Genomic DNA, 24,799 nt, shown 5'->3' with positions numbered 1-24,799 from the left:
AAGCCTCCTCCCCCAGGATGGGCAGGGTTCACGAAGGTGAAGTTTTAAAGGCTTGCCACCTTTGTGAGCTTCCCCAGACCACTTGCTGCTTTCAGCAACTGGTACCCACTGGTTCTGACCCCCACTTTGGGCGGGAGAACCGGTGGGAAAAACAGGTGAGGAAGAGAGGTGTGTTCACCTCTGCCAACTCCAACCCTCAGGTGGTGGAGGCGAGGTGAAGCACAACTCTCAGTCTACACCATCTTGCACATGGAGGGACTCAGCCAACCAGGGACAGGGTCCTGCCCCCTCCCACTGGAGGGTGGCATAATAGGGGGTTTACCCTCCCCAGGGAAGGGACCCATTGGTCCCTGCCTTTTACCTACCTGTAACACCCCTAAATCTAGTATTTAGGGGCACCCCTGAAACTTGCTTCCTCAGACAAGAAGAAACTACAGAAGGACCAAACAGCCATGTCGCAGCTAACAAGAGGAAGACGCTCACTGACTTGGCCCCAGCCCTACCAGCCTGTCTCTCCCTCAAACCTGCTCCTGCGAAATTCTTGCAACCTCGAAAACCCCGGAGGACCTGCCTGCCTCAGACCTCAAAGACTTTTTCTCCTGTGAACACTGCATTTGTTCATCTGCAACCTCTGGCCTTGGCCAGAAACCCTAAATCCGCACCACTCTGCACCCGCCGTCCATGACCCGAGCTTGAGTGGGCAAACACCATGAGGAGGTCACCCCAGTGATCTTGACCCAAGATCTGGCAACCCCTACCTGCCTCAAGCCTCCAGTCTACGCCTGCAGTCTAAATTCAGAAGGCCACTCTAACCGCGACCAAGAGCTGGTAAGAAGATCCGACCCCAAAAGGCACCCCTGCACCCGACACCCCATGGCCTTGTGTGCCGAAAACGGCGGTGCCTAACCTACCCTTAACTTCCCAACTTACCTCTCGAAGTGTCGGTCGCACCCAGAAGACCCTTGTCTCCCAGCCTGCAGTGCTTTTGATAACCAGAGGTTCTCAATTGAAACCAACAGGGCGTCTGACGTCGAAACAGACCCCGGAACCCGACCTCCCTAGTGCCGCGGAGTGTGCACCTTTGCTTACCTGTTTTCAGGAAATGTCCTAGAGTAGTATCTAGTTATACTACTCTGTGTAAGCCTAGTAATCTCAAAAGATTCCTACCTGCTATTTTACTAAAAAGTCTATTCAAGTCCATGTACTGTATTTACTAAGTATTGCATTTCTCTGCATCCATACTGTAAATCAAACCAACGTGCATATACAATTATCATTCAAACTGTATTCCAATTGCATTACTACTTTAAAGTACTTATTGCTCACCTGAGCCCGTCTTGCTTGGTTCTAGAAAATAAAATAACTAAAAGAATATTTTTATACAAAAACAATTGGTCTGAAGTCCAGTTCTTGAGTGTGTGAATTCATTTGCTGACTGAGTGTGTCCAACAAATGCTGAACACTGTCTTCTAATATTGCCTTACTGCTTGACCACTCTACCACAAATAGAGAGTCAGGTTCTATCTAACTTTAACCTCTGCCCACCTTTGGGGTTCCACTGGACTCTGTGCACACTATACCTCACTCTGGTATAGTATATACAGAGTCAGCTTCCTACATTGGTGGGATATACAAGTTTGCATTTGTTGGACTACTTGGTAGCCACCTGATCACACGACACAACTCTTAAATTGTCTTTAGAATTCTGATTTCTCAAATTGGCATTTTTTGCAAAATTACTAAAAGTCTTGTTAAGGCCTTGGTTAAGTCCCTTTAGAATTTTAGAAAAAGTTAAACGTCACCGTAGCTAAGGTTAGAGGGGATAGAAGTTTTTTTTTTAACAATGTCTCAAAATAAGAAGCCAGCTGTTAGTGAATATATCATAATGACATACCAGGTTGAGGAGCTCAACCTCACCCCTTACCTTCACTTGTCTTTCAAGGCGATAAGGTCCCAAAGTAAAATTAAAAACATAGTCATGGGTCCCCATTCTACCAAACAAAAGCTCTGGGAGCTGTTGGCTGGGTATTCTAAGGACCACCCACCTGAAAATGGTGAAGACCAGTCAGATGATGAAGTAGAGGAAGGGGATGACCAGGTACATCAAACCCCTTTACTTCCTAGGGAGAAAAGGGTCCAAGTACCCTTTACCCAAGAGTAAACCTCTCAGTGCCTCGATGTCACACAGGTGGATCAGGTACCACTGAGGAGATTGAGGACAGCCTCAATGAGAAGGACACCCTCAATGAGGAGGACAGCCTCAATGAGGAGGACAGCCTCAATGAGGAGGACAGCCTCAATGAGAAGGACAGCCTTTTAGTAAGGCTGACCAAAAGACTGGTTATAGAGAGCAGGTTGCTGGCTCAAGAGAGAGAGCAGAGATGGGCCTAGCACCCATCAATGGTGGCAGCAATTTACTTAATAAGGATAAAGAGCAATCGTATGATCCTAAAATCCCCAAAGGGATTGTCCCTAAATTTGAGAAAGGTGATGACATCACCAAATGGTTCACAGCCTTTGAGAGGGCTTGTGACATGAGAAAGGGGAAGAAACCTCTCTGGGGGGCACTCCTGTGGGAACTGTTCTCTGGTAACTGCAGAGACAGACTCCTGACCCTGTCTGGGGGAGATGCTGGGTCTTATGACCTCATGAGGAGAACTCTGATTTAGGTATTTGGACTCACAACTGAGAAGTACAGAAATAGATTCAGGGGGGATCACAAAACCCCTGGATTGACTTTGTAGACTACTCAGTTAAAATACTAGATGGTTGGTTAACTGGACACAATGTGCATGATTTCATTGGACTTTACAATCTGTTTATGAAAGAACATATTTTAAGTAATTGCACGAATGAAAAGTTGCATCAGCATTTGGTAGACCTAGGTCGAATTTCTCCCCAAGAATTGGGAAAGAAGGCAGACCACTGGGTCAAGACTAGGGTGACAAGGACAAACACTGGGGGTGATCAAAATAAGGGGGTCACAAAACCTCCCCAGGGAAAAGGTGGTGAGAATCCCCAAGATAAAAAGCCTGAGTCTTCCAAAGGGCCCCAAAAACCTACACAGGGGGGTGGGTCCCAAAACTCTTCCCAGTCCATTAATAGGTACAGTGGAAAGAACTTTGATCCTTTAAATGCCCGGTGTAACAACTGGAAGAAGTTGGGACACTTAGAGATGCTGCTTGCCCAAACAAGAAGGCCCCTAGTCCTACTACAGCTACTCCTGGTGTAGCAAGTCTCCAGGTGGGATCAACAGTGTGCCAAGAGCAAATCGGGTTACACACTGAAGCAGTTCTAGTTTCAGAAGGGGAAGTTGAGTTTGCCACTGAAGCTGCATGGCCACCCAACTTAAAGAAGTATTTACAATACCCTTGGCTTAATGGAACTAGGATAGAGGCTCTAAGGGATACAGATGCCAGTGTCACTATGGTGAGAGATACACTGGTTTCCCCGGAGCAATATTTGATTGGGAGAACTTGCCCAGTCATCAATGCTGACAGTGTTACCACTTACCATGCAATGGACATGGTGACATTAGACTGGGGGAGGGGGGATTACTGGCCTGAAATAGGTAGTGGTCTCTCCAATGCTACCAGCTGCATGTCTGCTTGGAAATTACCTGGAAACCTCAGCCTGGGCTGAGGTTGAACTAAAAACCCATGCAGCAGTGTTGGATATCCCTGAAATATTGTGTGTAAATACAAGAGCACAGAGCAAAAGGCAGGGTGAAAAAGAAGTGTTGGAGCCTGAAAGAATGGTCCAACCTACCGAGAGAAAAGGTAAGAAGACTGGGAAACCAGCTTCTGTACAGCAAAAGGATCAGGACCCCTCTCCACAAGGAGAGGACTTGGATACCCCTGAGGGAACTGAGCCTATGGAGCTTGACCCTTACCAGGTTGAACTCTTGGGCCCAGGGGGACCCTCTAGGGAAGAGCTGTGCCAGGGTCAACGAGACTGTCCCACTCTTGAAAGCCTGAGGCAGCAAGCTGTTTCAGAAGCAAAGGGAGATGTCAGTGGTACCCACAGAGCTTATTGGGAAGAGGGATTACTGTATGCTGAGGCAAGAGACACCACCCCTGGAACCACCAGGAGAGTGGTAGTGCCACAGAAATACAGGGGGTTCCTCCTAACTTTGGCTCAGGACATCCCCCTAGCTGGACATCTGGGCCAAACCAAAACTTGGGAAAGGCTAGTGAGTCACTTTTACTGGCCCCAGATGCACCAAAAGGTTAAGGAGTTTGTCAGCTCCTGTGTTACTTGTCAAGCCAGTGGCAAGACAGGTGGCCACACAAAGGTCCCCCTAATCCCATCACCAGTGGTGGGGGTACCCTTTGAAAGGGTAGGTGTGGACATTGTGGGTCCACTTGAACCTCCCACAGCCTCAGGGAACAACTTCTTTCTAGTGGTAGTGGATCATGCTACTAGGTACACTGAAGCAATTCCACTTAGGACTACTACAGCTCCTGCAGTAGCCAAGGCCCTCCTGGGTATCTTCACCAGGGTAGGGTTTCCTAAGGAGGTGGTTTCAGACAGAGGTTCCAACTTCATGTCTGCTTACCTGACAGACATGTGGAAGGAGTGTAGAGTGCAGTACAAGTTGACTACACCCTACCATCCACAAACCAATGGCCTTGTTGAGAGATTCAACAAGACATTGAAAGGCATGATCATGGGGCTCCCTGAAAAACTCAAAAGGAGATGGGATGTCCTGTTGCCATGCCTGCTTTTCGCTTACAGAGAAGTGCCCCAGAAGGGAGTAGGTTTCTCACCCTTTGAACTTCTGTTTGGTCATCTGTAAGGGGACCACTTTGTCTTGTAGAAGAGGACTGGGAGAGGCCTCTCCAAGAGCCCAAACAAGACATAGTGGACTATGTGCTTGGCCTAAGGTCCAGAATGGCTGAGTACATGGAAAAGGCATCCAAGAATCTTGAGGCCAGCCAAGAGCTTCAGAAGCACTGGTATGACCAAAAAGCTGCACTGGTAAAATTTAAACCAGGGCAAAAGGTGTGGGTTTTGGAGCCAGTGGCACCAAGGGCTCACCAGGACAGATGGAGTGGCCCTTACCCTATCCTCGAAAAGAAAAGTGAGGTCACCTACTTAGTTGACCTGGGCACAAGCAGGACACCCAAAATCAATCAATCAATCAATCAATCAATCAAGGCATTTATATAGCGCACTACTCACCCGGAGGGTCTCAAGGCGCTTGGGGAGGGGGGGTCCGCTACTGCTCGAACAGCCAGGTCTTAAGCTGCTTCCTGAAGGCGAGGTGGTCTTGGGTCAGGCGGAGGTGGGTCGGGAGGGAGTTCCAAGTCTTGGCGGCCAGGTAGGAGAAGGACCTTCCTCCTGTGGTGGCTCTTTGGATGCGGGGGACGGAGGCGAGGGCGTGGCCGGTCGATCGAAGCTGGCGTGTGGGAGTGTAGAAGTTGAGACGGCTGTTGAGGTATCTTGGGCCTTGGTTGTGTAAGGCTTTGTGTGCGTGGGAGGAGATGGAAGGTGATTCTCTTGTTGACCGGGAGCCAGTGCAGGTTTCTCAGGTGTCCGGAGATGTGGCTGTGTCGAGGGATGTCGAGGATGAGTCTTGCTGAGGCGTTCTGGATCCGCTGGAGTCTCTTCTGGAGTTTGGCAGTGGTTCCGGCATAGAGGGAGTTGCCGTAGTCCAGTCGGCTGGTGACGAGGGCCTGGGTGACCGTCTTCCTGGTCTCTGTGGGGATCCAACGGAAGATCTTACGTAGCATGCGCAGGATGTTGAAGCACGACGAGGAGACGGCGTTGATTTGTCTGGTCATGGAGAGGGAGGAGTCCAGGATGAAGCCCAGGTTGCGTGCGTGGTCTGTTGGTTTGGGTGCGCTGCCCAAGGCGGGGGGCCACCAGGAGTCATCCCAGACGGAGGGCGAGGAGCCCAGGATGAGAACTTCCGTCTTGTCTGAGTTCAGTTTCAGGCGGCTGTTCATCATCCACTTGGCTACGTCTGTCATCCCTTTGTGTAGGTTGGCTCTGGCGGTGGCGGGGTCGTTGGTGAGGGAGAGGATCAGCTGGGTGTCGTCGGCGTAGGAGATGATGTTGAGGTTGTGTTGGCGTGCGATGGCCGCGAGGGGGCTCATGTAGACATTGAAGAGGGTGGGGCTGAGCGAGGAGCCTTGAGGAACGCCGCAGATGACTTCGGTGGCTTCTGATCTGAACGGGGGGAGGCGGACTCTCTGTGTCCTTCCGGCGAGGAAGGAGATGATCCATTCTAGTGCCTTCTCCTGGATTCCGACGTTGCTGAGGCGCTGCACTAGGGTGCGGTGGCAGACAGTGTCGAATGCCGCGGAAAGGTCCAGGAGGATGAGGGCCGCTGATTCTCCGTTGTCGAGCAGGGCTCGGATGTCATCGGTGGCTGCGATGAGGGCGGTCTCGGTGCTGTGGTTGGCCCGGAAGCCAGACTGCGAGAGGTCGAGGGATCCGTTTGTCTCCAGAAAGGCGGCCAGCTGCTTGTTGAAGGTCTTCTCGATGACTTTGGCCGGAAACGGGAGGAGCGAGATGGGGCGGTAGTTTTTGAGTTCGGTGGGGTCCGCTGATGGTTTCTTCAGTAGAGCGCTGAGTTCGGCGTGCTTCCAGCTCTCCGGGAAGGTAGCGGTGTCGAAGGAGGTGTTGATGATGTCCCGCAGATGGGGTGCGATGACAGCGTCGGCCTTGTTGAAGACGTGGTGAGGGCAGGGGTCGGTTGGAGATCCGGAGTGGATGGAGTTCATCGTGCGGCTGGTGTCTTCGGTGCTGATCGGGGTCCAGGCGTGGAGGGTGGTGGTGGGGGGCGTTGGTGCGGTCGTGGGGTGCGTCGGTTGTGGGCTGAAGCCACCCCTGTTGAAACACGAGGCTAATAGGGGTGGTGTTCTTTAATTGTTTTTTTAGAAGTCAGTGAATCAGGGTCACAGGTGCGAGGGGCGCGTAAGCAAGAGGTTAAATAGCGCGCGTAACAAGAACTTGACAGTTTGATTAGTAAAAAGAGGCAAAAGGCAGATGAACAACGTTTACATCCGCAGGTAAAAGGGAGACTTTGGGATGTATAATCAGGCAACAGCACGGGATGGGTTCACAGGCAGTTAATATTTGTTTAAACAATTTTTGCTTTGTGGGGTGAGAGATTGATGTTTTTGAAGTATAAGTTAATGTAAAACGATTGGGTGATGTTTAGCGGGGATTTAGCAATGAGGGCATGTTACGGTAGGCTCGACATCGTGGAGGAGAGGGGCAGGTTACCGCATTGAATTTATTGATTTTGCACAGAGGTATAATTTCTTAACATGGTGTAAATAAGCACAGGGTTTAGTTTGTTGTGTTAATTAAGCAGTCAGAATGATAGATTTTCGCAGGTTATAATAGGTCATAATATGTAATGATGCAAACATTTCCACGAAAGATAAGAATGGATAATGATTATGGGTTTTATTATTATTTTTTGTTAACAGTTTCCCCTGATGAAGGGCAATTAAAGAAGCCCGAAATGCATTGGAAAAAAAACCAAGATATCTGCTGTTCATCCGTGAATTGAATGTCTTATCGCAGTGTAGTAAGAGGCCTGGATGGGCACAACTATTTTGTGTGAAGCAAAAGGATGTTTGGACAACTTCTATTGGCATAAATCAAGTCGAATTGGAAAACTTCAACAATAAATGAAGAATATTGTGAAAAATTTTGGAAAGCTTGCAATACTTTAATTTGTTGCTGTGCCAATGGGTTTGCAGCCTATACAGGCTGCATAATAATGTCTGTATCACAGAACAGCCATAAGGAAGTATTTCCGAAAGCTTCAGAGGGGCTCAGCTCATGCTTGGGCAACATCTCACACAAAACAAAGCACTCTGCCTTCAGGATTGGCAAGGCCTGCCATAGGAGTGACTTATAGGTTTATATGTGTCTGTATATATAGGTGGATATAGGTAGCCTATACCACAGTAAGGGGTGCAAGCACCACCTTACCGAGACTGCAGTAGTAGACCTGTGGTGTCATTTTGGAGTGCTTCCCAGGGGTGGCATAATACATGCTTCAGCCCCTGGTAGGCCTCTGAAGTACCTATGCCCTAGGTACATAGTATACCATATACTATGGGCTTATAAGGCACTCCAGAATTCAATTAGAAATGTACCTAATGTACATTGAAACTATTTTAGAGAGGAAGCAGCTAGGCTGGGGTCCTGATTAGCAGGGCCACAGCCAGACTAAGGTAAAAAAACAGTGAAACACCAGCAAAAATTGGGGGTACCCATGTGAAGCAGATCCTACTCTCCTACACAACCCCCCACGCGCATTAAACTAACCTTGACCAGTTGAGTCTTCATGTTCTAAGTGGAAATACCTAGAGAGTCCATCTGCATTGGCATGGTTGCTCCCAGGTCTATGTTCCACTGTAAGGTCCATCCCCTGTAGGGAAATGGACCACCTAAGCAGTTTGGGGTTTTCAACCTTCATTTGTTTTAGCCATAAGAGGGGCTTATGGTCTCTCTGAACTAGGAAGTGAGTACTAAACAAGTATGGCCTCAACTTCTTCAGAGCCCAAACCACAGCAAAGGCCTCCCTCTCAATGGCTGACCAACGTTTCTCTCTAGGGGTCAGCCTTCTGCTAATGAAAGCTACTGGCTGATCCTGACCTTCATCATTCAATTGTGACAGTACAGCCCCTCCTCCCAATTCAGATGCATCTGTTTGGACAATTAACTTTTTGGAGTAATCAGGACTCTGCAGAATGGGAGCAGTGCACATGGCCTGCTTCAGGTCATCAAATGCCTTTTCATAGCTAGCTGTCCACTGAACCTTTTTGGGCATTTTCTTAGAAGTTAAGTCATTCAGGGGTGTCATTATTGACCCATACCCCTTGACAAATCTCCTATAGTACCCAGTCAGGCCTATGAAGGCTCTCACCTGAGTCTGGGTGGTTGGAGCAACCCAGTCCATGATGGTCTGGAGTTTGCTCTGCAGTGGTTGAACCTGGCCTCCGCCTACAAGGTGTCCCAGGTTCACAACCTGACTCTGCCCTATCTGGCACTTAGTGGCCTTGATAGTGAGGCCTGCCCTTTGCAGTGCCTCCAAAACATTCCTTAGGTGGACCAGGTGATCCTCCCAGGTGGAGCTAAAGACAGCAATATCATCTAGATAAGCTGCACTGTAGGCTTCCAGACCTTTGAGAACTGTATTCGCCAACCTTTGGAAAGTGGCAGGTGCATTCCTCAAACCAAAGGGCATTACCACAAATTGAAAGTGCCCACTAGGGGTTGAAAATGCTGTTTTTGGCTGTGCATCATCAGCTAGTCTGATCTGCCAGTAGCCAGCTGTCAAGTCAAATGTGCTGAGGCCAAAGTATCTATAAGCTCATCTGCCCTTGGTATTGGATGGTGTTGGAGGGAGGACCACCGGGGAGTCGGGGAGACTTCTCCGGGGCACCTTCCTACCGCAAAGTTATAGCCGAGCGCCGCTGAGAAGCCCCCTAGGGGAGGTCCTTCTCCTATGATCGTACTAGGCCCAGTAACACCACCACACAGGACTCCGTATCAGTTGCTTATCTTGGTTCTTTATCAATAGTAGCACATTCAATATTTACAGTGGGATCGAGTGATCCAGTAAGAGTCTCAATGTCCTTGGAGGGATGGGGTAGCGGGACAGTCTTGGTACCAGCCAGGTACGGGAAGGCTCTGCGCCAGACCTTGAGTGCTGGTCTCAGAGCGGCTCGGATGTGGAGAGCCGCGACGGCGTCAGCAGGGCTCGGGTGGTAGTTCCGCTTGGGTCGAGCCGCGACACAGTCAGCAGGGCTCCGGTGGTAGGTCCGCTTCGGTCGAGCCGCGACGAGGTCAGCTGGGCTCTGATGGTACGTTTCAATAAGGTCGGGCCGCGACAGCGTCAGCAGGGCCCCAAAGGTTCGTGAAGGTCTTTAAGCACGGTGGAGCCGCGACGTCGTCAGCAGGGCTCAGAGTGTGGTTTCAGGATGAGTCTTTCTCCGTAGGGACAGCCGCGATCCGATCAGCAGGGCTCTTGACTCCGGGATACAACTGTCGTCTTGTTGCCGGGTCGCCCCAGATATAGGTCTGGAGCCCTTTGATGTCCGGACCCTTGCGCCCAGGGGGGCGGAGAGGCCGGGTAGGGAGCGGCCAGACGCCCAGCAGGAGAGGTGCCAGGCCCCAGAGAGCTGTGGGGCGATCGCACCTAGGTGTGGAAGGACGGTTGGGGGTCCCATCGATACTGCCCTCCGCCGGGAGTGGGAATGGCTCACGTGGTATCCCCTGGGCCAGGGGTTGGCGCCTCGATGTCGGGCCTCGCTGGGACCGAGGCCGGGTGGAGCGGGGTCACGTAGGTGGTTACGTAGAGTCACGTACAATCCAAAATGGAGGAGCCCTGAGGTGCATGGGACCTCGTGCGGCTTAGCGAGGGGGAACAGGACCACGCCACGAGGCCGGCTCCAACACGCGTCCCCCCCAGCTGAAGGCAGGGAGAGTCACCCATCTCCTTGGGGGTTCTCCTCGCCGAGGCGGAAGAATCTGGACAGGCCGTCAGCATTGGCGTGGTCGTTGCCGGGCCGGTGTGCCACGGTGAAGTCCATCCCTTGCAGCGAGATGGACCATCGCAACAACTTGGGGTTCTCGCCCCGCATTTGCATGAGCCACCGCAAGGGCCGGTGGTCAGTTTGGACCCTGAAGTGGGTGCCGAAAAGGTTGGGCCGGAGCTTCTTGAGAGCCCATACCACAGCGAAGGCTTCCCGCTCAATGGTGCTCCACCTCTGTTCTCGTGGCAGCAGTCGGCGGCTGATAAAGGCCACAGGTCGGTCGAGGCCCTCGGCGTCCATCTGGGAGAGGACCGCCCCGACCCCGTACTCCGAGGCATCGGTCTGAACCACAAATTCCTTGCTGTAGTCAGGGGCCTGTAGCACAGGGGCAGCACACATGGCCGCCTTGAGGGCTTCAAAAGCGGTCTGACAGCGGGGCGTCCAGTGCACCGCCTTGGTCTGTTTCTTGGAAGTGAGCTCCATAAGGGGGCCCACAATGCTGCCATAATCCTTAATAAATTGCTGGTAGTAGCCTGTGAGGCCTAAGAAGGCCCGGACAGCGGTTTGGGTTGCGGGGGGCTCCCACGCCTGGATGGCATCGACCTTTAACTGGAGGGGCGCCACCTGGCCACTCCCCACCTGGTGGCCCAGATAGGTCACAGATCCTTGACCGATCTGGCATTTGCTGGCCTTAATTGTGAGCCCGGCTCTTTGGAGAGCGGCCAGGACTTCTCCGAGGTGTCCTAGGTGCGCGGCCCAGTGGTCGCTGAAGACTGCAATGTCGTCGAGGTAGGCCGCGCTGAAGGCTTCTAGCCGGGCCAGGACCTTGTTCACCAGCCTCTGAAAGGTCTCTGGGGCGTTCTTCATACCGAAGGGCATCACCCGAAAGTGGTAGTGCCCATCGGGGGTGGAAAAGGCGGATCGTTCCTGGGCGCCGGGAGTGAGCTTGATCTGCCAGTACCCAGCGGTGAGATCAAAGGTGCTTAGGTAGCGGGCGGCCCCTAAGCGATTGATCAGCTCGTCTGCCCGTGGCAGGGGGTGGGCATCGGTCTTGGTGACTGCGTTCAGGCCCCGGTAATCTACACAAAATCTGAATTCCGGGGCAGTGCCGGGGGCGGCGGCCTTCGGCACCAAGACCACCGGGCTGGCCCACGGGCTGTCTGATGGCTCGATGACTCCGAGGGCGAGCATCTTGGAGACCTCAGTCAGTATGCAGGCTCGGACTCGGTCAGGTACTATGTAGGCGCGGTGTCGCACAAGGGGGCTGTCCCCGGTATCCACGTCGTGGACGCACCAGGGGGTCACCCCGGGCGTGAGAGAGAAGAGGGCAGCGAAGGGTTGCAGCAGCTTCCGGCAGTCATGGCGCTGTTCTGGGGTCAGGGTGGCGGAGAGGTGGATGCCCTCCAAGGAGCCGTCTTGGCCCGAGGACCCCAGGAGGTCTGGTAGGGGCTCGGAGTCGCTTTCGCCCCCATCGTCGGTAGCCAGCAGCAGGCTTAGTTCAGTTCGGGCAAAGTGGGGCTTGAGCCGGTTGGCGTGTAGGACCCGGAGGGAGTTCCTCGGGGACTCCATGTTGACCAGGTAGGTGACGGGGCTCTTCCTCTCAACCACCTTGAAGGGCCCGGTCCACTTGTCCCGCAGGGCGCAGGGGTCCACGGGTGACATGACCCAGACTTGCTGGCCCGGCTCGAACTCGATGGTCGAGGCATTTTCGTCATACCAGCGTTTCATGTCTTCTTGGCTGGTTTCGAGGTTGGCTTCTGCCAGGGCCCGGAACTTCCGAGTCTGGTTCCGCAGGGTCAGGAGGTACCGGTAGACGTCGGGGGGGCATCTTGGACGTTCGCCTCCCAGCCCTCCTTGACCAGGCTGAGGGGCCCTCGGACGGGGTGCCCATACAATAGTTCGAAGGGGCTGAAGCCCAGGGATTTCTGTGGTACCTCTCGATAGGCGAACAGGAGGCAGGGCAGCAGGACATCCCATCTCCTCCTCAGGGGCTCTTCCAGGCCCTTGATCATCCCCTTCAGGGTTCTGTTGAACCGCTCGACCAGCCGTTCCCCTGGGGGTGGTAAGGGGTGGTGAATTTGTAGGTGACCCCACATTGTTGCCAGAGGGACCTCATGTACTTTGAAATAAAGTTCGTACCCCTGTCGCTCACCACTTCTCGGGGGAACCCCACCCTGGAGAAGATGCCCATCAGGGCCCGGCCCACCACTGGAGCTGTCACAGTGCGGAGTGGGATGGCCTCTGGGTATCGGGTGGCGTGGTCGACCAGTACCAGGATGAAGCGGTGTCCCAGGGCGGTTCGGGGGTCGAGGGGCCCCACGATGTCGATCCCCACTCGTTCGAACGGGGTGTGGACGGCTGGAAATGGTTGGAGGGGGGCTTTAACTCGACCCCCAGTCTTTCCGCTAGCCTGGCAGGTCGGGCAGGACCGGCAGTGATGGTCCACGTCTCTCCGCATTCGGGGCCAATAGAAATGGGTCACTAGGCGGCTGTAAGTTTTGTCCCGCCCGAGATGTCCGGCGAGGGGCACGTCATGCGCCAGCTTCAGGAGGAACTCTCGGAATCGGAGGGGAACCACCAACACCCGGCCGGCCCCCAGTTCGGCGACTTTCTGCTCGCTATACAATAAGTCATTGTCCCAATAGATCCAGTGGGTTCCCGTGGGGTCCCCCGAGGCCTGGGCGGCCGCTTGCTGTCGGGCCCCCTCGAGGGACGGGCAGGCCTTCTGCTCTTGCTGGAATTGTTCACGGGTGGGCCCCCGTCGTGGCGCTACTGGGCCAGCTCGGGGATCTCGCTGAGGGAGTCGGCCTCGTCGGGAGAAAGTTCGGATGGCCCGGCCTCATCGTCAGGTTCCTCCGTGCCGGAGGAGGGTGGTTGTTCTGGGCCCGTAGGCTTGTCGGGGGCCGCGGCAGCAGCTGGTTGGGCGGTCATGGACCGGGTGGTGGCGCAGGCCCACTCGGGCAGCCCTAGCATCCCCAGATGCTCTCGGCGCTCCACCTGGGCCCAGGGGGAGCTCTCTAGGTCATTCCCCAGGAGGCAGTCCACTGGGGCGTCGTCGCAGACAGTTACTTTTAGGATGCCGGACACTCCTCCCCACTCGAAGGGGATCCTGGCCATCCGGCACATGCTTTCAGTGTTGTCCGTGGTCCGGACAGGGCATAGGACATGTGGCAGGATTTGTTCGGGGGTCACTAGGTGGCAGCGGACAGCGGTCACACTGGCCCCAGTGTCCCGGAGGGCTTCGGCCCGTCATCCATTGATGGTGACCCACTGCTGGTACTTCTGGGTGTTGCTTGGGATGGCAGCTCGGGGCACCATTTCTCGGGAGCCCAGGCATACGAGCGACATGGCAGCTGGTTCCCACTCGGGGGACCCGTCATCGCGGTTTTCCTCCTCGTCCTCTCCTTCCCCCAGGGCTGCGGCGGCTATTTGCCGGGGAGGGGGCCCAGCGGTCCCGTTCCGTCGGTTCACGGGGCAGGCCGGGTAGCTCGCATAGTGGCCGGTCTGCTGGCAGCCGAAGCAGGTCACTGTTGGTCGGGGTCCAGGCCGGGCGATGGGGGTCCCCCTTCGGCCCAGGGTCGGGGACGTGTGGTTGGCGGCTTGGCCTCGTGGCGGGCTTCTGGGTGGCCCGGCCGGGAATTCTCGACTTCGGTGGGACCCCCCTCCTCCGCCCCGCTGGCGAGGAGGTCCCGTGGTACTCCGTTGGTAGTCCCCCACGGGGTTCCGGGGGACCCGGGTGTTGACCCATCGGTCGGCTTCGGCGGCGAGCTTCCGGGGCTCGGTCAGCTTACTGTCCAGGAGGTGTTGCCTTAGTTCAACAAAGCAGTTGTTGGCGAGGTGCTCCCAGACAATGAGGTCGAACAGTTCATTGTACGAGGTGACCTTGCTCCCTTTTATCCACCCTTCAAAGGCCCGGCTGAAGAAGTCCACGTATTCGACCCATGTGGTACCGGGGAGCTTCTTGCAGTCCCGGAAGCGCTGCCGGTATATCTCGGCTGATAGTCCGTAGCGGGTGAGTAGGGCCTCTTTCATGTGGTCGTACGAGGTCATCACCGCGTCAGGGAGTTGCAGCAGGGTATCCCAACCCTCGCTGAGGAACCTCCCCCATAGGCCGGCACCCCAATCCTTCCGGGGTACCCGATGGGAGGTCATGGCTACCTCGTATGCTCGGAACCATTGCTGGATGTCGTCATTTTTATAGTACTCCTTGACGACATCCTTGGGGATATGAACCTTTGGCTCGGTCAGTGGCAGAGCGTCCCGGGATCCGGGGGTGCTGGTCTCCCCCGTTTTGGATTTTAGTTCGAGTTCCTTGAGGCTCCTCTCGTGCTCGAGGGTTAGCCGTCTATCTTCTAGTTCCCGATGCCATTTCTTTTCTTCGATTTCCTCTTGCAGCCGTAGTTGCTCCAAGGCTATTTTCTTCTCCGCCAGTAGGAGCTCACCGTCCAGCCGGAGTCGGGCGAGGTCCATTTCGTGTGTCCGGACCCTCTCCCGTTCTCGCATTTCTTCGTGGGATAGGCTGGCTTCCGGGATGCTTCGCCCCCCATCTGTCGGGGTTGGGGTCGGCAGGTTTCCGTCCCGGGCCGAGGTCCCTTCGGCTTGGGGTGGAGTGGTCTCGGGTTCTGCCCAGGCTTTCAGGGCTTTCTGCATTTCTTCCTTGGTGCCCAATCCTGTGGTTGGGATCCCTTTGTCCTTGCAGAATTGTTTCAGTTCTTTGTGGGTGTATTCTTCCAGCCTTTCCGGCTGGAAGGTTGCGGCCACGGTTGCTTCTTGGCCGTCCATGGTTCCCTTTTCTTTTTCCGTCTGGTTAGGTAGTGGGTGCGTTACTTGCCTGTACGATTGCGTCTGGCTCGGATCCCGTCGCTGGCCACCAAATGTTGGAGGGAGGACCACCGGGGAGTCGGGGAGACTACTCCGGGGCACCTTCCTACCGCAAAGTTATAGCCGAGCGCCGCTGAGAAGCCCCCTAGGGGAGGTCCTTCTCCTATGATCGTACTAGGTCCAATAACACCACCACACAGGACTCCGTATCAGTTGCTTATCTTGGTTCTTTATCAATAGTAGCACATTCAATATTTACAGTGGGATCGAGTGATCCAGTAAGAGTCTCAATGTCCTTGGAGGGATGGGGTAGCGGGACAGTCTTGGTACCAGCCAGGTACGGGAAGGCTCTGCGCCAGACCTTGAGTGCTGGTCTCAGAGCGTCTCGGACGTGGAGAGCCGCGACGGCGTCAGCAGGGCTCGGGTGGTAGTTCCGCTTGGGTCGAGCCGCGACACAGTCAGCAGGGCTCCGGTGGTAGGTCCGCTTCGGTCGAGCCGCGACAAGGTCAGCTGGGCTCTGATGGTACGTTTCAACAAGGTCAGGCCGCGACAGCGTCAGCAGGGCCCCAAAGGTTCGTGAAGGTCTTTAAGCACGGTGGAGCCGCGACGTCGTCAGCAGGGCTCAGAGTGTGGTTTCAGGATGAGTCTTTCTCCGTAGGGTCAGCCGCGATCCGATCAGCTGGGCTCTTGACTCCGGGATACAACTGTCGTCTTGATGCCGGGTCGCCCCAGATATAGGTCTAGAGCCCTTTGATGTCCGGACCCTTGTGCCCAGGGGGGCGGAGGGGCCGGGTAGGGAGCGGCCAGACGCCCAGCAGGAGAGGCGCCAGGCCCCAGAGAGCTGTGGGGCAATCGCACCTAGGTGTGGAAGGACGGTTGGGGGTCCCATCGATACTGCCCTCCGCCGGGAGTGGGAAGGGCTCACGTGATATCCCCCGGGCCAGGGGTTGGCGCCTCGATGTCGGGCCTCGCTGGGACCGAGGCCGGGTGGAGCGGGGTCACGTAGGTGGTTACGTAGAGTCACGTACAATCCAAAATGGAGGAGCCCCGAGGTGCATGGGACCTCGTGCGGCTTAGCGAGGGGGAACAGGACCACGCCACGAGGCCGGCTCCAACAGATGGGCTTCAGTCCTAGTGACTACATTGAGACCCCTGTAGTCCACACAAAACCTCATCTCTCTTTTCCCACCACTGATGTGAGGTTTGGCACAAGGACCACTGGACTAGCCCTAGGGCAATCTGAGGGTTCAATAACTTCCAAATCCAACATATTCTGGACTTCTGTCCTGATACAGTCCCTGACATGGTGAGGTTGCCTATATATCTTATTTTTAATAGGCAGACTGTCTCCAGTGTCCACTTCATGAGTGCACCAGGTAGTCTGACTTGGAGTCAGAGAAAAATGTGTCTGAACTGATTGAGCACCTGCCTGCAGTCAGTTTGTTGCTGTGCAGTGAGGCTGCCTGCCAAGGCCACACCATCAACTGACCCATCATCAGGGTTCTGTTAGAGGAGGTCAGGGAGTGGGTCACTTTCTTCCTCCTGTCCCTCATCAGTAGCCATGAGCAAGCCCATGTCAGCCCTGTCCACATATGGCTTCAGCCTGTTGACATGGAGAACCCTATGTGGACTCCTAGGGGTTCCAAGGTCTACGAAGTAGGTAACCTCCCCTTTCTGTTCAACAATAGTGTGGGGTCCACTCCACTTGTCCTGGAGAGCTGCTGGGGCCACAGGCTCCAACACCCACACTTTCTGTCCTGGCTGATAAACAGTCAGTACAGCCTTTTGGTCATGTCAGGCTTTTTGCAGTTTCTGGCTAGCCTCAAGGTTTTTGTTTGCCTTTTTCATGTACTCAGCCATCTGGGAGCAGAGACCAAGTACATAGTCCACTATGTCTTGCTTTGGGATCTTGAGAGGTAACTCCCATCCTTCCTTCATCAAACACAATGGACCCCCTTTTGTGGCACCTCCCTGTATGCAAATAAAAGACAGGGCAAGAGTATGTCCCATCTTTGCCTAAGCTTTTCTGGGAGCCCTTTAATCATGCCCTTTAACGTTTTGTTGAACCTTTCAACTAAACCATTGCATTGTGGGTGGTAGGGTGTAGTGAATTTTCAATTCACTCCACACTCCTTCCACATAGCAGTTAAGTAACTTGACATAACGTTTGCAACTCTGTCAGATACTACCTCCTTAGGAAAGCCTACTCTTGAGAATACACTCAGGAGAGCTCTTGCCACCACAGGTGCTGTAGTGGTCCTTAGGGGAATTGCTTCTGGGTACCTGGTGGCATGATCCACTACCACCAGTATAAACCTGTGCCCAGATGTTGTTTGAGGATCCATAGAACCAACAATGTCAATCCCAACCCTCTCAAAGGGAACCCCCACTACAGGTAGTGGTATCAGGGGGGCTTTTGTAGTGCCACCTGCTTTGCCACTGGCTTGGCAGGTTACACAGGAGCAACAAAACTCCTTTGTTTCTTGAGACATGTGGGGCCAGTGAAAGTGAGTGACAATTCTGTCCCATGTCTTGTTCTGGCCCAGGTGTCCTGCTAGGGGAAGATCGTGGGCTAGTATCAGTAGGAAACCCCTAAACTTCAGAGGTATAACCAACCTCCTGGATGCACCAGCCTTGGGGTCTCTACTCTCTGAGTACAGGAGTCCATCATCCCAATAAACTTTATGGGTGCCACTAGCATTCCCAGCAGCCTCATCAGCAGCTTGCATTCTGAGGGGTTCAAGAGAGGGTCAGGTTTTCTGCTCCTGGCTCAGATCAGACCTGGAAGGGCCCCCTGTCCCCAAGAACTCAACCTGGTCAAGTTCAAGCTCCTCTGGGACAGTTCCTTCTTCAGGCTCAAGATCATCTCCCTGAGGAGACTGATCTGCATTCTGAGTCAGGGGGGAAGGCACAGCCTTAACCCTACTGCTCCTCCTCTTGGGAGCCACCTGGTCCATTATTCCAGAATTCAGGGCATGTCCAGCTTTTGACATTTTAGCCTGTGACCTGGTCACAGCAAAGATATGTGCAGGGATCCCTAACACTTCTGCATGTGTCCTGAGCTCCACTTCAGCCCAAGCTGAAGTATCTAGATCATTGTCAAGCAAGCACTGTACTGGTAGGTCTGCACTTACCACAACCTTCTTAAGGCCAGTTACCCTTCCCCAGGAGAAGTTAACAACTGCCAGAGGATGGTCTGTTCTGACATTGCTAGCATTGGTCACTTGGTACATTTCACCAAGTATAATTTGCCCAGGGGTCACAAGATCTTTTGTCACCATGGTGAAACTTGCTCCTGTGTCCCTGAATGCCCAGGCTTCTACTCCATTAATTAAAGGCTGCTGTCTGTATTTGCCCAGGTTACTGGGGCTCACAAAGGGGGACATATCCATGCCCCCATCACAGACAAGAACAGCCTGAGTGGTTTCTCTGACTAGGCCAGAGCCCAACTCAGTTCCCAGGGTCAACCCTACTAAACCCTTAGCTTGTGTATTCCCACTACCAATTGTAACTGCACTAGGGGGAGCAGGTGCCTTAGGGGCATTGGTGGGGGCTGGAGCATTCTCTTTGGACCTGGTGCAATCACTGGTCCAGTGTGTCTTGTGCTTACAGACTTTGCACCAAGGTTTCCTTTGACCTTTCCCTTTGTTGGACTGTGAATCCCCACCTGAAGAAGACTTTTGGGGCCCTTGTGAAGACTTCTGGTCTTTACCCTTGTCCCCACCCTTATCAGAGTTCTTAGAATCCTGCTTCTTTGGGTCACCACCGTGGTTCTGTTCCTTCTGCCTCACCCTGGTTCTGACCCATTTGTCTGCCTTATTTCCCAATTCTTGGGGAGAGGTCAGATCCGAGTCTACCAGGTACTGGTGCAACAGCTGATTTTGACAGTTATTAAGAATCTGCTCCCTCATTATCAGATTATACAATCCTGTGAAGTCACACACTTTACTGCCCAATAACCAACCTTCCAGAGCCTTAGCAGCACAGTCAACAAAGTCAACCCAGTCCTGATTTTGTGCCTTTTGGGTGTCTCTGAACTTTAACTTGTTGTGTTCAGTGGTTAGGCCAAACCCATCTATCAGAGCACTTTTCAAGACTTTGTAATCATCAGCATCCTCTTCTCTTACAGCGAGGAGCTTGTCTCTACCTTTGTCTGGAAAGGAGAGCCATAAGATTGCTGCCCACTGACCTTGAAGGACCTTCTGTACTTTCCAGGCCCTCTCCAAGGCAGTTATCCATTTGTGGATGTCATCCCCACTCTGGAAGGAAGGGACAATCTTACTTAGGTTTCTATGGTCATAAGACCTCTCTCTGTTACTACGGAAATTGCTGCCACCAAGGGACTCTAGACCCTCCTTTTTAGTAGCTCTGTAGAGCTGCAGGGCCTCCCTATCTAAGGCCATCTGCTGCCTTCTGAGGTTGAACTTGTCTTGCTCATACGTCAACAGTCTCTCTCTCCTCTTCTGGGAGGTTTCCCTCCCTCTGTGAGAAGAAACAGAGGTTCCAATAGAGGAGTTATACTGAATAGATCCCCTTGACAGAGATCTTTCCCTTCTAGCCCTGTGTTCAGGCCTACCAGGAGGAATGAAGGCAGGGGCATTATTGTCCTCATCCTCATCCTGATGGTCTGTGTTCACCAGAGTCTGGTCATTGTCACCAGTCTGGTCAGCATCAGAGTTAGGGTCAGGGGAGTTTCCACCCCTGGACCCACCCTCAGGTACTGCCCCATCCACACTGTCTCCATCTACAGGCCCACTAGGACTTGTGATATCATCCAGTTTCAGTATCTTTATGAAATCTGGGTGGATGGACTTTTGCCTGTCTTCAGCTTCCTAATGGTACATAAGGCCCTAAGCTGAGCAAAGGAGAGAGCCTCATATTTATGGGGAATGAGCTCACTGGTTCCTGGTAGGGACTCAGTGGTTCCTGGCTGGTTAGACATTACTAATTTGGTGTGGTGTATTGCACTACCTACACTAGTGTGGCCTACTAAACTCTCTTGAGTTGTAGAAAGGGTGTGCTATCCCTTAACCCACAACTCTAAGTTCAGTAGAACTTACTGTAGCTAAACTTGATATTATATGTACCTCAGGTACCTTTAGTGGTTTTCAGTTGATCAATTCAATTGAGATTATCTGAGAAAACAATAGCAAGCTGGAATCCCACACGCTGCACACCAATGTGAGAAGGTGGCCTGATATATGCTGTCCACTAGTTCTAGTGGGCACCTTGTATCAGTCCAAACAACCCCTTATGGTGATAGGTTAAAGACAGCCTTATGTGAAAGCTTTCCTAGTGGTAGCTATGGAGAGCAGCCTTCAGGCTAAGTCTTGAAGGAATGTAAAGCAGCTTGTTTTACCAGTCTATAATCTCTTGAATGATCAAATGAAAAGACAACCACACCAGGTATATATTCAAAATATATGTATTTAAGATAATACACACCCCTCTAGTCTCTTTATGAGACTGGAGTTCGAAGTACTTCAGTTACAAGTGTTTAAGCATCAGTAAAAGCACAAATACACGTTTCGGCCCTAGGGGCGTACCAAACCATATACTAAAGAAATGGTATAAGAACCACGACTGAAATAGGCACTAGGCCTATTGCCTCTAGAATCACTTGGACCCCAAGGAACCACCCAAGGTAGTGACACAGGGGACCCACGGGAGCCGTATGCAGTGTGAAAACACAACCGCGGGTTCCTATTATCTTCTAAGGGGAATGTCGCGGTTGGAATTTTAAAGATTAGGGACCCTTCTAATCGAGTCAGGACCAAACCTTTTTGGACTTAGACAGTGCTAGGGCTAGCACCCACGAGAGTACCGGAGTACTCGAGTTACCTTACCCAGGGAAGCCGGGTGCATAGGTGTCTTTTTGTGTCGGGTCGCGTCGTCGATTCCAATGGAAGCCTGCAAAGAACTGCTGCTGCCGTGAAGAGGAGAAGTGTCCGGAGAGATCCAAGCCTGGATCTAGGATGTAAGGAACCTGAAAGCAGAGGAGACAGAGTCTGGGTCACTTGCCAGTGACCTAGGGCAGGATGGACCAATGCCCACAGATATCGGGTGCTTCAGGTGAGTTGATGGGTGTCTTGACTCTTTAGCCACGAGGTCAAGGAGGCGTCGATGAAGTCCATGAGCCGGATTCAAGCTGTCCCACAAAGTCCGTCGAGTGCTGCAGTGTTGGCGACCAGAAAGGACCCAACAAGCCTTGGCAACGGCAAGTCTCAGGAATGCAGAGAAAGGACTGCAGTGTAGACCAGCAAGGTCTGATGGACTCACCCAGCGAGGTAAGTAAGGGCAAGTCTGGAGCAACCAGAAAAGCCCAAGCAGAAGTGGAGTTGCCTTCGTGGGGACCTGCTAGCCAACGGGCTAGTGATCGCGAAGGAGCCTCAAGCGGTTGCACTTGGAGCTGGCCAACTATCTTCAGTGCAGGAGGTGATCAAGGGTGAGGCTACTCGGAGGCCAAAGCACAACTTCGAGGATGACCAGGAAGGTAGTAATGCTGCAAAAGTTCACGGTGTCCAGGGGTCATGGTTCCACATTACCCACTATAGCCATGGACCTTAGCTTTGCTGTGGACTCAGGGTATTCTCGGGGAAGTCTGGAAATCCACCTCTGGTGATGCAGAGACTTCAGCTTCTGGTGGGAGCTTCAGTAATGCAGACTGGTCAGTTGCTTCTTTGGTGCCTGCCAAGCAGGGGAGTCACTCCTTGACCCCAAGGGAGATTTCTTCCATCTTCTATTTGTGGTAGAAAGTCGAAGGTCCAGGATATGTTTCGGAGGTTCGTCCAGGGTAATCTAAAGTCCTAGGGACTGGATTCCTATACTTATACTAAGTTTAGGGGATGGACTAACTCTAAGGCTCCACCTATGGGTGTAACTGGGGTGGGGTGGTTACACCCCTTCCCCTTTGTCCAGTTTCGCGCCAAAGCAGGGGCTGAGTGCCCCTGCAACCGGTTTGACTGGGCTATGCACAGGGACACCTTGTGTGCCCCAGGCAGTGTCTCAAAAGCATTCTCTGAATGCACCCACCCTGCCCCACTACACATCTGCCTGTCTGGGGAGGTGGTTACCACTCCCTGTGACAGGAAACCTATTGTCCAGGCCTCCCCTGCCGGAGTTTCCCTCAACAGCAGGCGGCCAGAACCGTGTCTGTGGCAGTGGCATCCATTTTGTGATGCCAGGGCTTTGGAAAGTTTTAACCGGGTTTAGCCAGTGTGAACATGTCTCTCCCTCTAGAAGGGTGGAATGCTACCCCCGCTGCCAGAACTGGCGGAGGGGGGTAGTATTCCAAAGCGTTTGACAGCAAACACGATATGTTTTGATGCAGCCATTCCAAAGTTAGCACTTACCGCGAGGTAATAATGCACTTAAGAGTATATGGTATGGCTGTATCACAGAACAGCCATAAGGAAGTATTTCCGAAAGCTGCAGAGGGGCTCAGCTCATGCTTAGGCACCCTCTCACATAAAACCAAGCACTCTGCCTTTAGGATTGTCAAGGCCTGCCATAGGAGTGGCTTATAGGTTTATATGTGTCTGTATAAGGTAGTGATATAGGTAGCCTATACCACAGTAAGGGGTGCAAGCACACCCTTACCCAGGCTGCAGTAGCAGACCTGTGGTGTCATTTTGGAGTGCTTCCCAGAGGTGGTATAATACATGCTGCAGCCCCTGGTAGGCCTCTGAGGTACCTATGCCGTGGGTACATAGTATACCATATACTAGGGGCTTATAAGGCACTACAGAATCCAATTAGATGTGTACCTAATGTACATGGAGACCATTTTAGAGAGGAAGCAGCTAGGCTGTGGTCCTGATTATCAGGGCCACAGCCAGACTAAAGTCGAAAAATAGAGAAACACCAGCAAAAAGTGGGGGTACCCATGTGAAGCAGATCCTACTCTCCTACACTGGGCACCTAAGAATGTCCAAAGTGCTGAGTGCAGCTGCCCACTGGAGTCAAAGGACCGGGTGCATCTGTCCTCTCTCTCCTTCCTCTCTCAGCCCCTCCCGGGCTCTGCCTCCATCTTACTTTGTCTTTTTAGAACCACAAGGGCAAGTTGTTCACAAGCGGTGCAGGCTCTGGCAAACCTGAACTACTTTCAGAGTTTGTTCTGGTCTGTCCAAGAGCAAAGGTGTTTTTCAATATATGCAAAGTAGGGGCCTGCAAAAAACACATTCAAAACAAGCACTGCTCTGTGCAAGTCTTGAAATTAAATGTAAATGTCCAGAACAATCTATATTTTAATTCAAAAATCAAATGTGTGTGTAGAAAGTTAAAAGGTAAATTTCTCTCACCTCTGTGGAGACAAAGAGTCTCTCTCAGATGAGGCTGCAAATCTCTCCATGGAGAGGAATCTTCTGTTCCAGGCTCATTCCTCACCCTGGGGCAGGTCTGTCCAGGGAGACGTCCTTGTCTGTCATGAAGGTTGCACTGGGAAACTGGTACAGAGGAGGGACAGACAGTTACAGAGAGACAGAGAGAGGGGGGAGGGAGACAGAGAGAGAGAGATAGAGAGAGGGAGGGAGGGAGAGAGAGACAGGTACAGAGAGATGGAGAGAGGGAGTAGGGTGAGACAGGTACAGAGAGACGGAGAGAGGGAGGGAGAGAGAGAGACGGGTTCCAAGAGATGGAGGGAGATACAGGTACAGAGAAATGGAGGGAGGGAGGGTGAGAGAGAGAGATACAGGTACAGAGAGATGGAGGTAGAGACAGGTACAGAAAGATGGAGGGACGGGGGAGAGAGAGACAGGTCAGAGAGATGGAGGGAGGAAGGGAGAGAGAGAGAGAGATAGGTCAGAGAGATGGAGGGAGGGAGGGAGAGAGAGAGAGAGAGATAGGTCAGAGAGGAGCCAGGGAAGAGGGATGGGCAGGTACAGAGATTCAGAGGGAGAGACAGGTACAGAGAGATGGAGGGAGAGAAATGTACAGAGAGATGGAGGAAGGGAGGGAGGGAGAGAAATGTACAGAGAGATGGAGGGAGGGAAATGTACAGAGAGATGTATGGAGGGAGGGAGAGAGAGAGAGAGACAGGTACAGAGAGATGGAGGGAGGGAGAGACAAGTACAGAGAGATGAAGGGAGGAGGAAGAGACAGTACAGAGACATAGAGGGAGGGAGAGACAGGTACCGAGAGATGGAGGACGGGAGGAGGGAGAGACAGGTCAGAGAGGAGCCAGGGAGGAGTGAGAGACAGAGAGATAGAGGGAGGGAGAGACAGGTACCGAGAGATGGAGGGATGAGAAAGAGATAGGTACAGATAGAGTAATGCAGGAGGGAGAGACAGGCACAGAGAGATAGAGAGAGGGAGGAGGGAGAGGGAGGTATTGAGGAGGGAGGGACGAGTACAGAGCAATGGAGGGAGGGAGGAGGGAGAGACAGGCACAGAGAGATAGAGAGACAGACGGAGGGAAGAAGGGGAGATAGAGAAAGGAATGAAGAAGAGAAAGGGAGTTGGCCGAGAAACAG

General features: G+C 53.0%; 1 protein-coding gene across 1 annotated transcript in view; it reads right to left on the bottom strand.

Moving 5' to 3' along the window:
* LOC146813588 (zinc-binding protein A33-like) overlaps positions 1 to 24,799 on the bottom strand; it is a 56,753-nt gene that overhangs the window by 20,914 nt on the left and 11,040 nt on the right. Inside the window, exon 4 of the mRNA XM_085614779.1 lies at positions 23,630 to 23,799. Within this exon, the coding sequence (XP_085470905.1) occupies positions 23,630 to 23,799 (170 nt within the window). The remainder of the gene's footprint in view (positions 1 to 23,629; positions 23,800 to 24,799) is intronic.

Source organism: Triturus cristatus, chromosome 7 (assembly GCF_964204655.1).
Source record: "Triturus cristatus chromosome 7, aTriCri1.1, whole genome shotgun sequence".
Classification (NCBI taxonomy): Eukaryota; Metazoa; Chordata; class Amphibia; order Caudata; family Salamandridae; genus Triturus; species Triturus cristatus.
The sequence above is the reverse complement of the archived record's forward strand: the minus strand, read 5'-3'. Positions and strand labels throughout refer to the sequence as shown.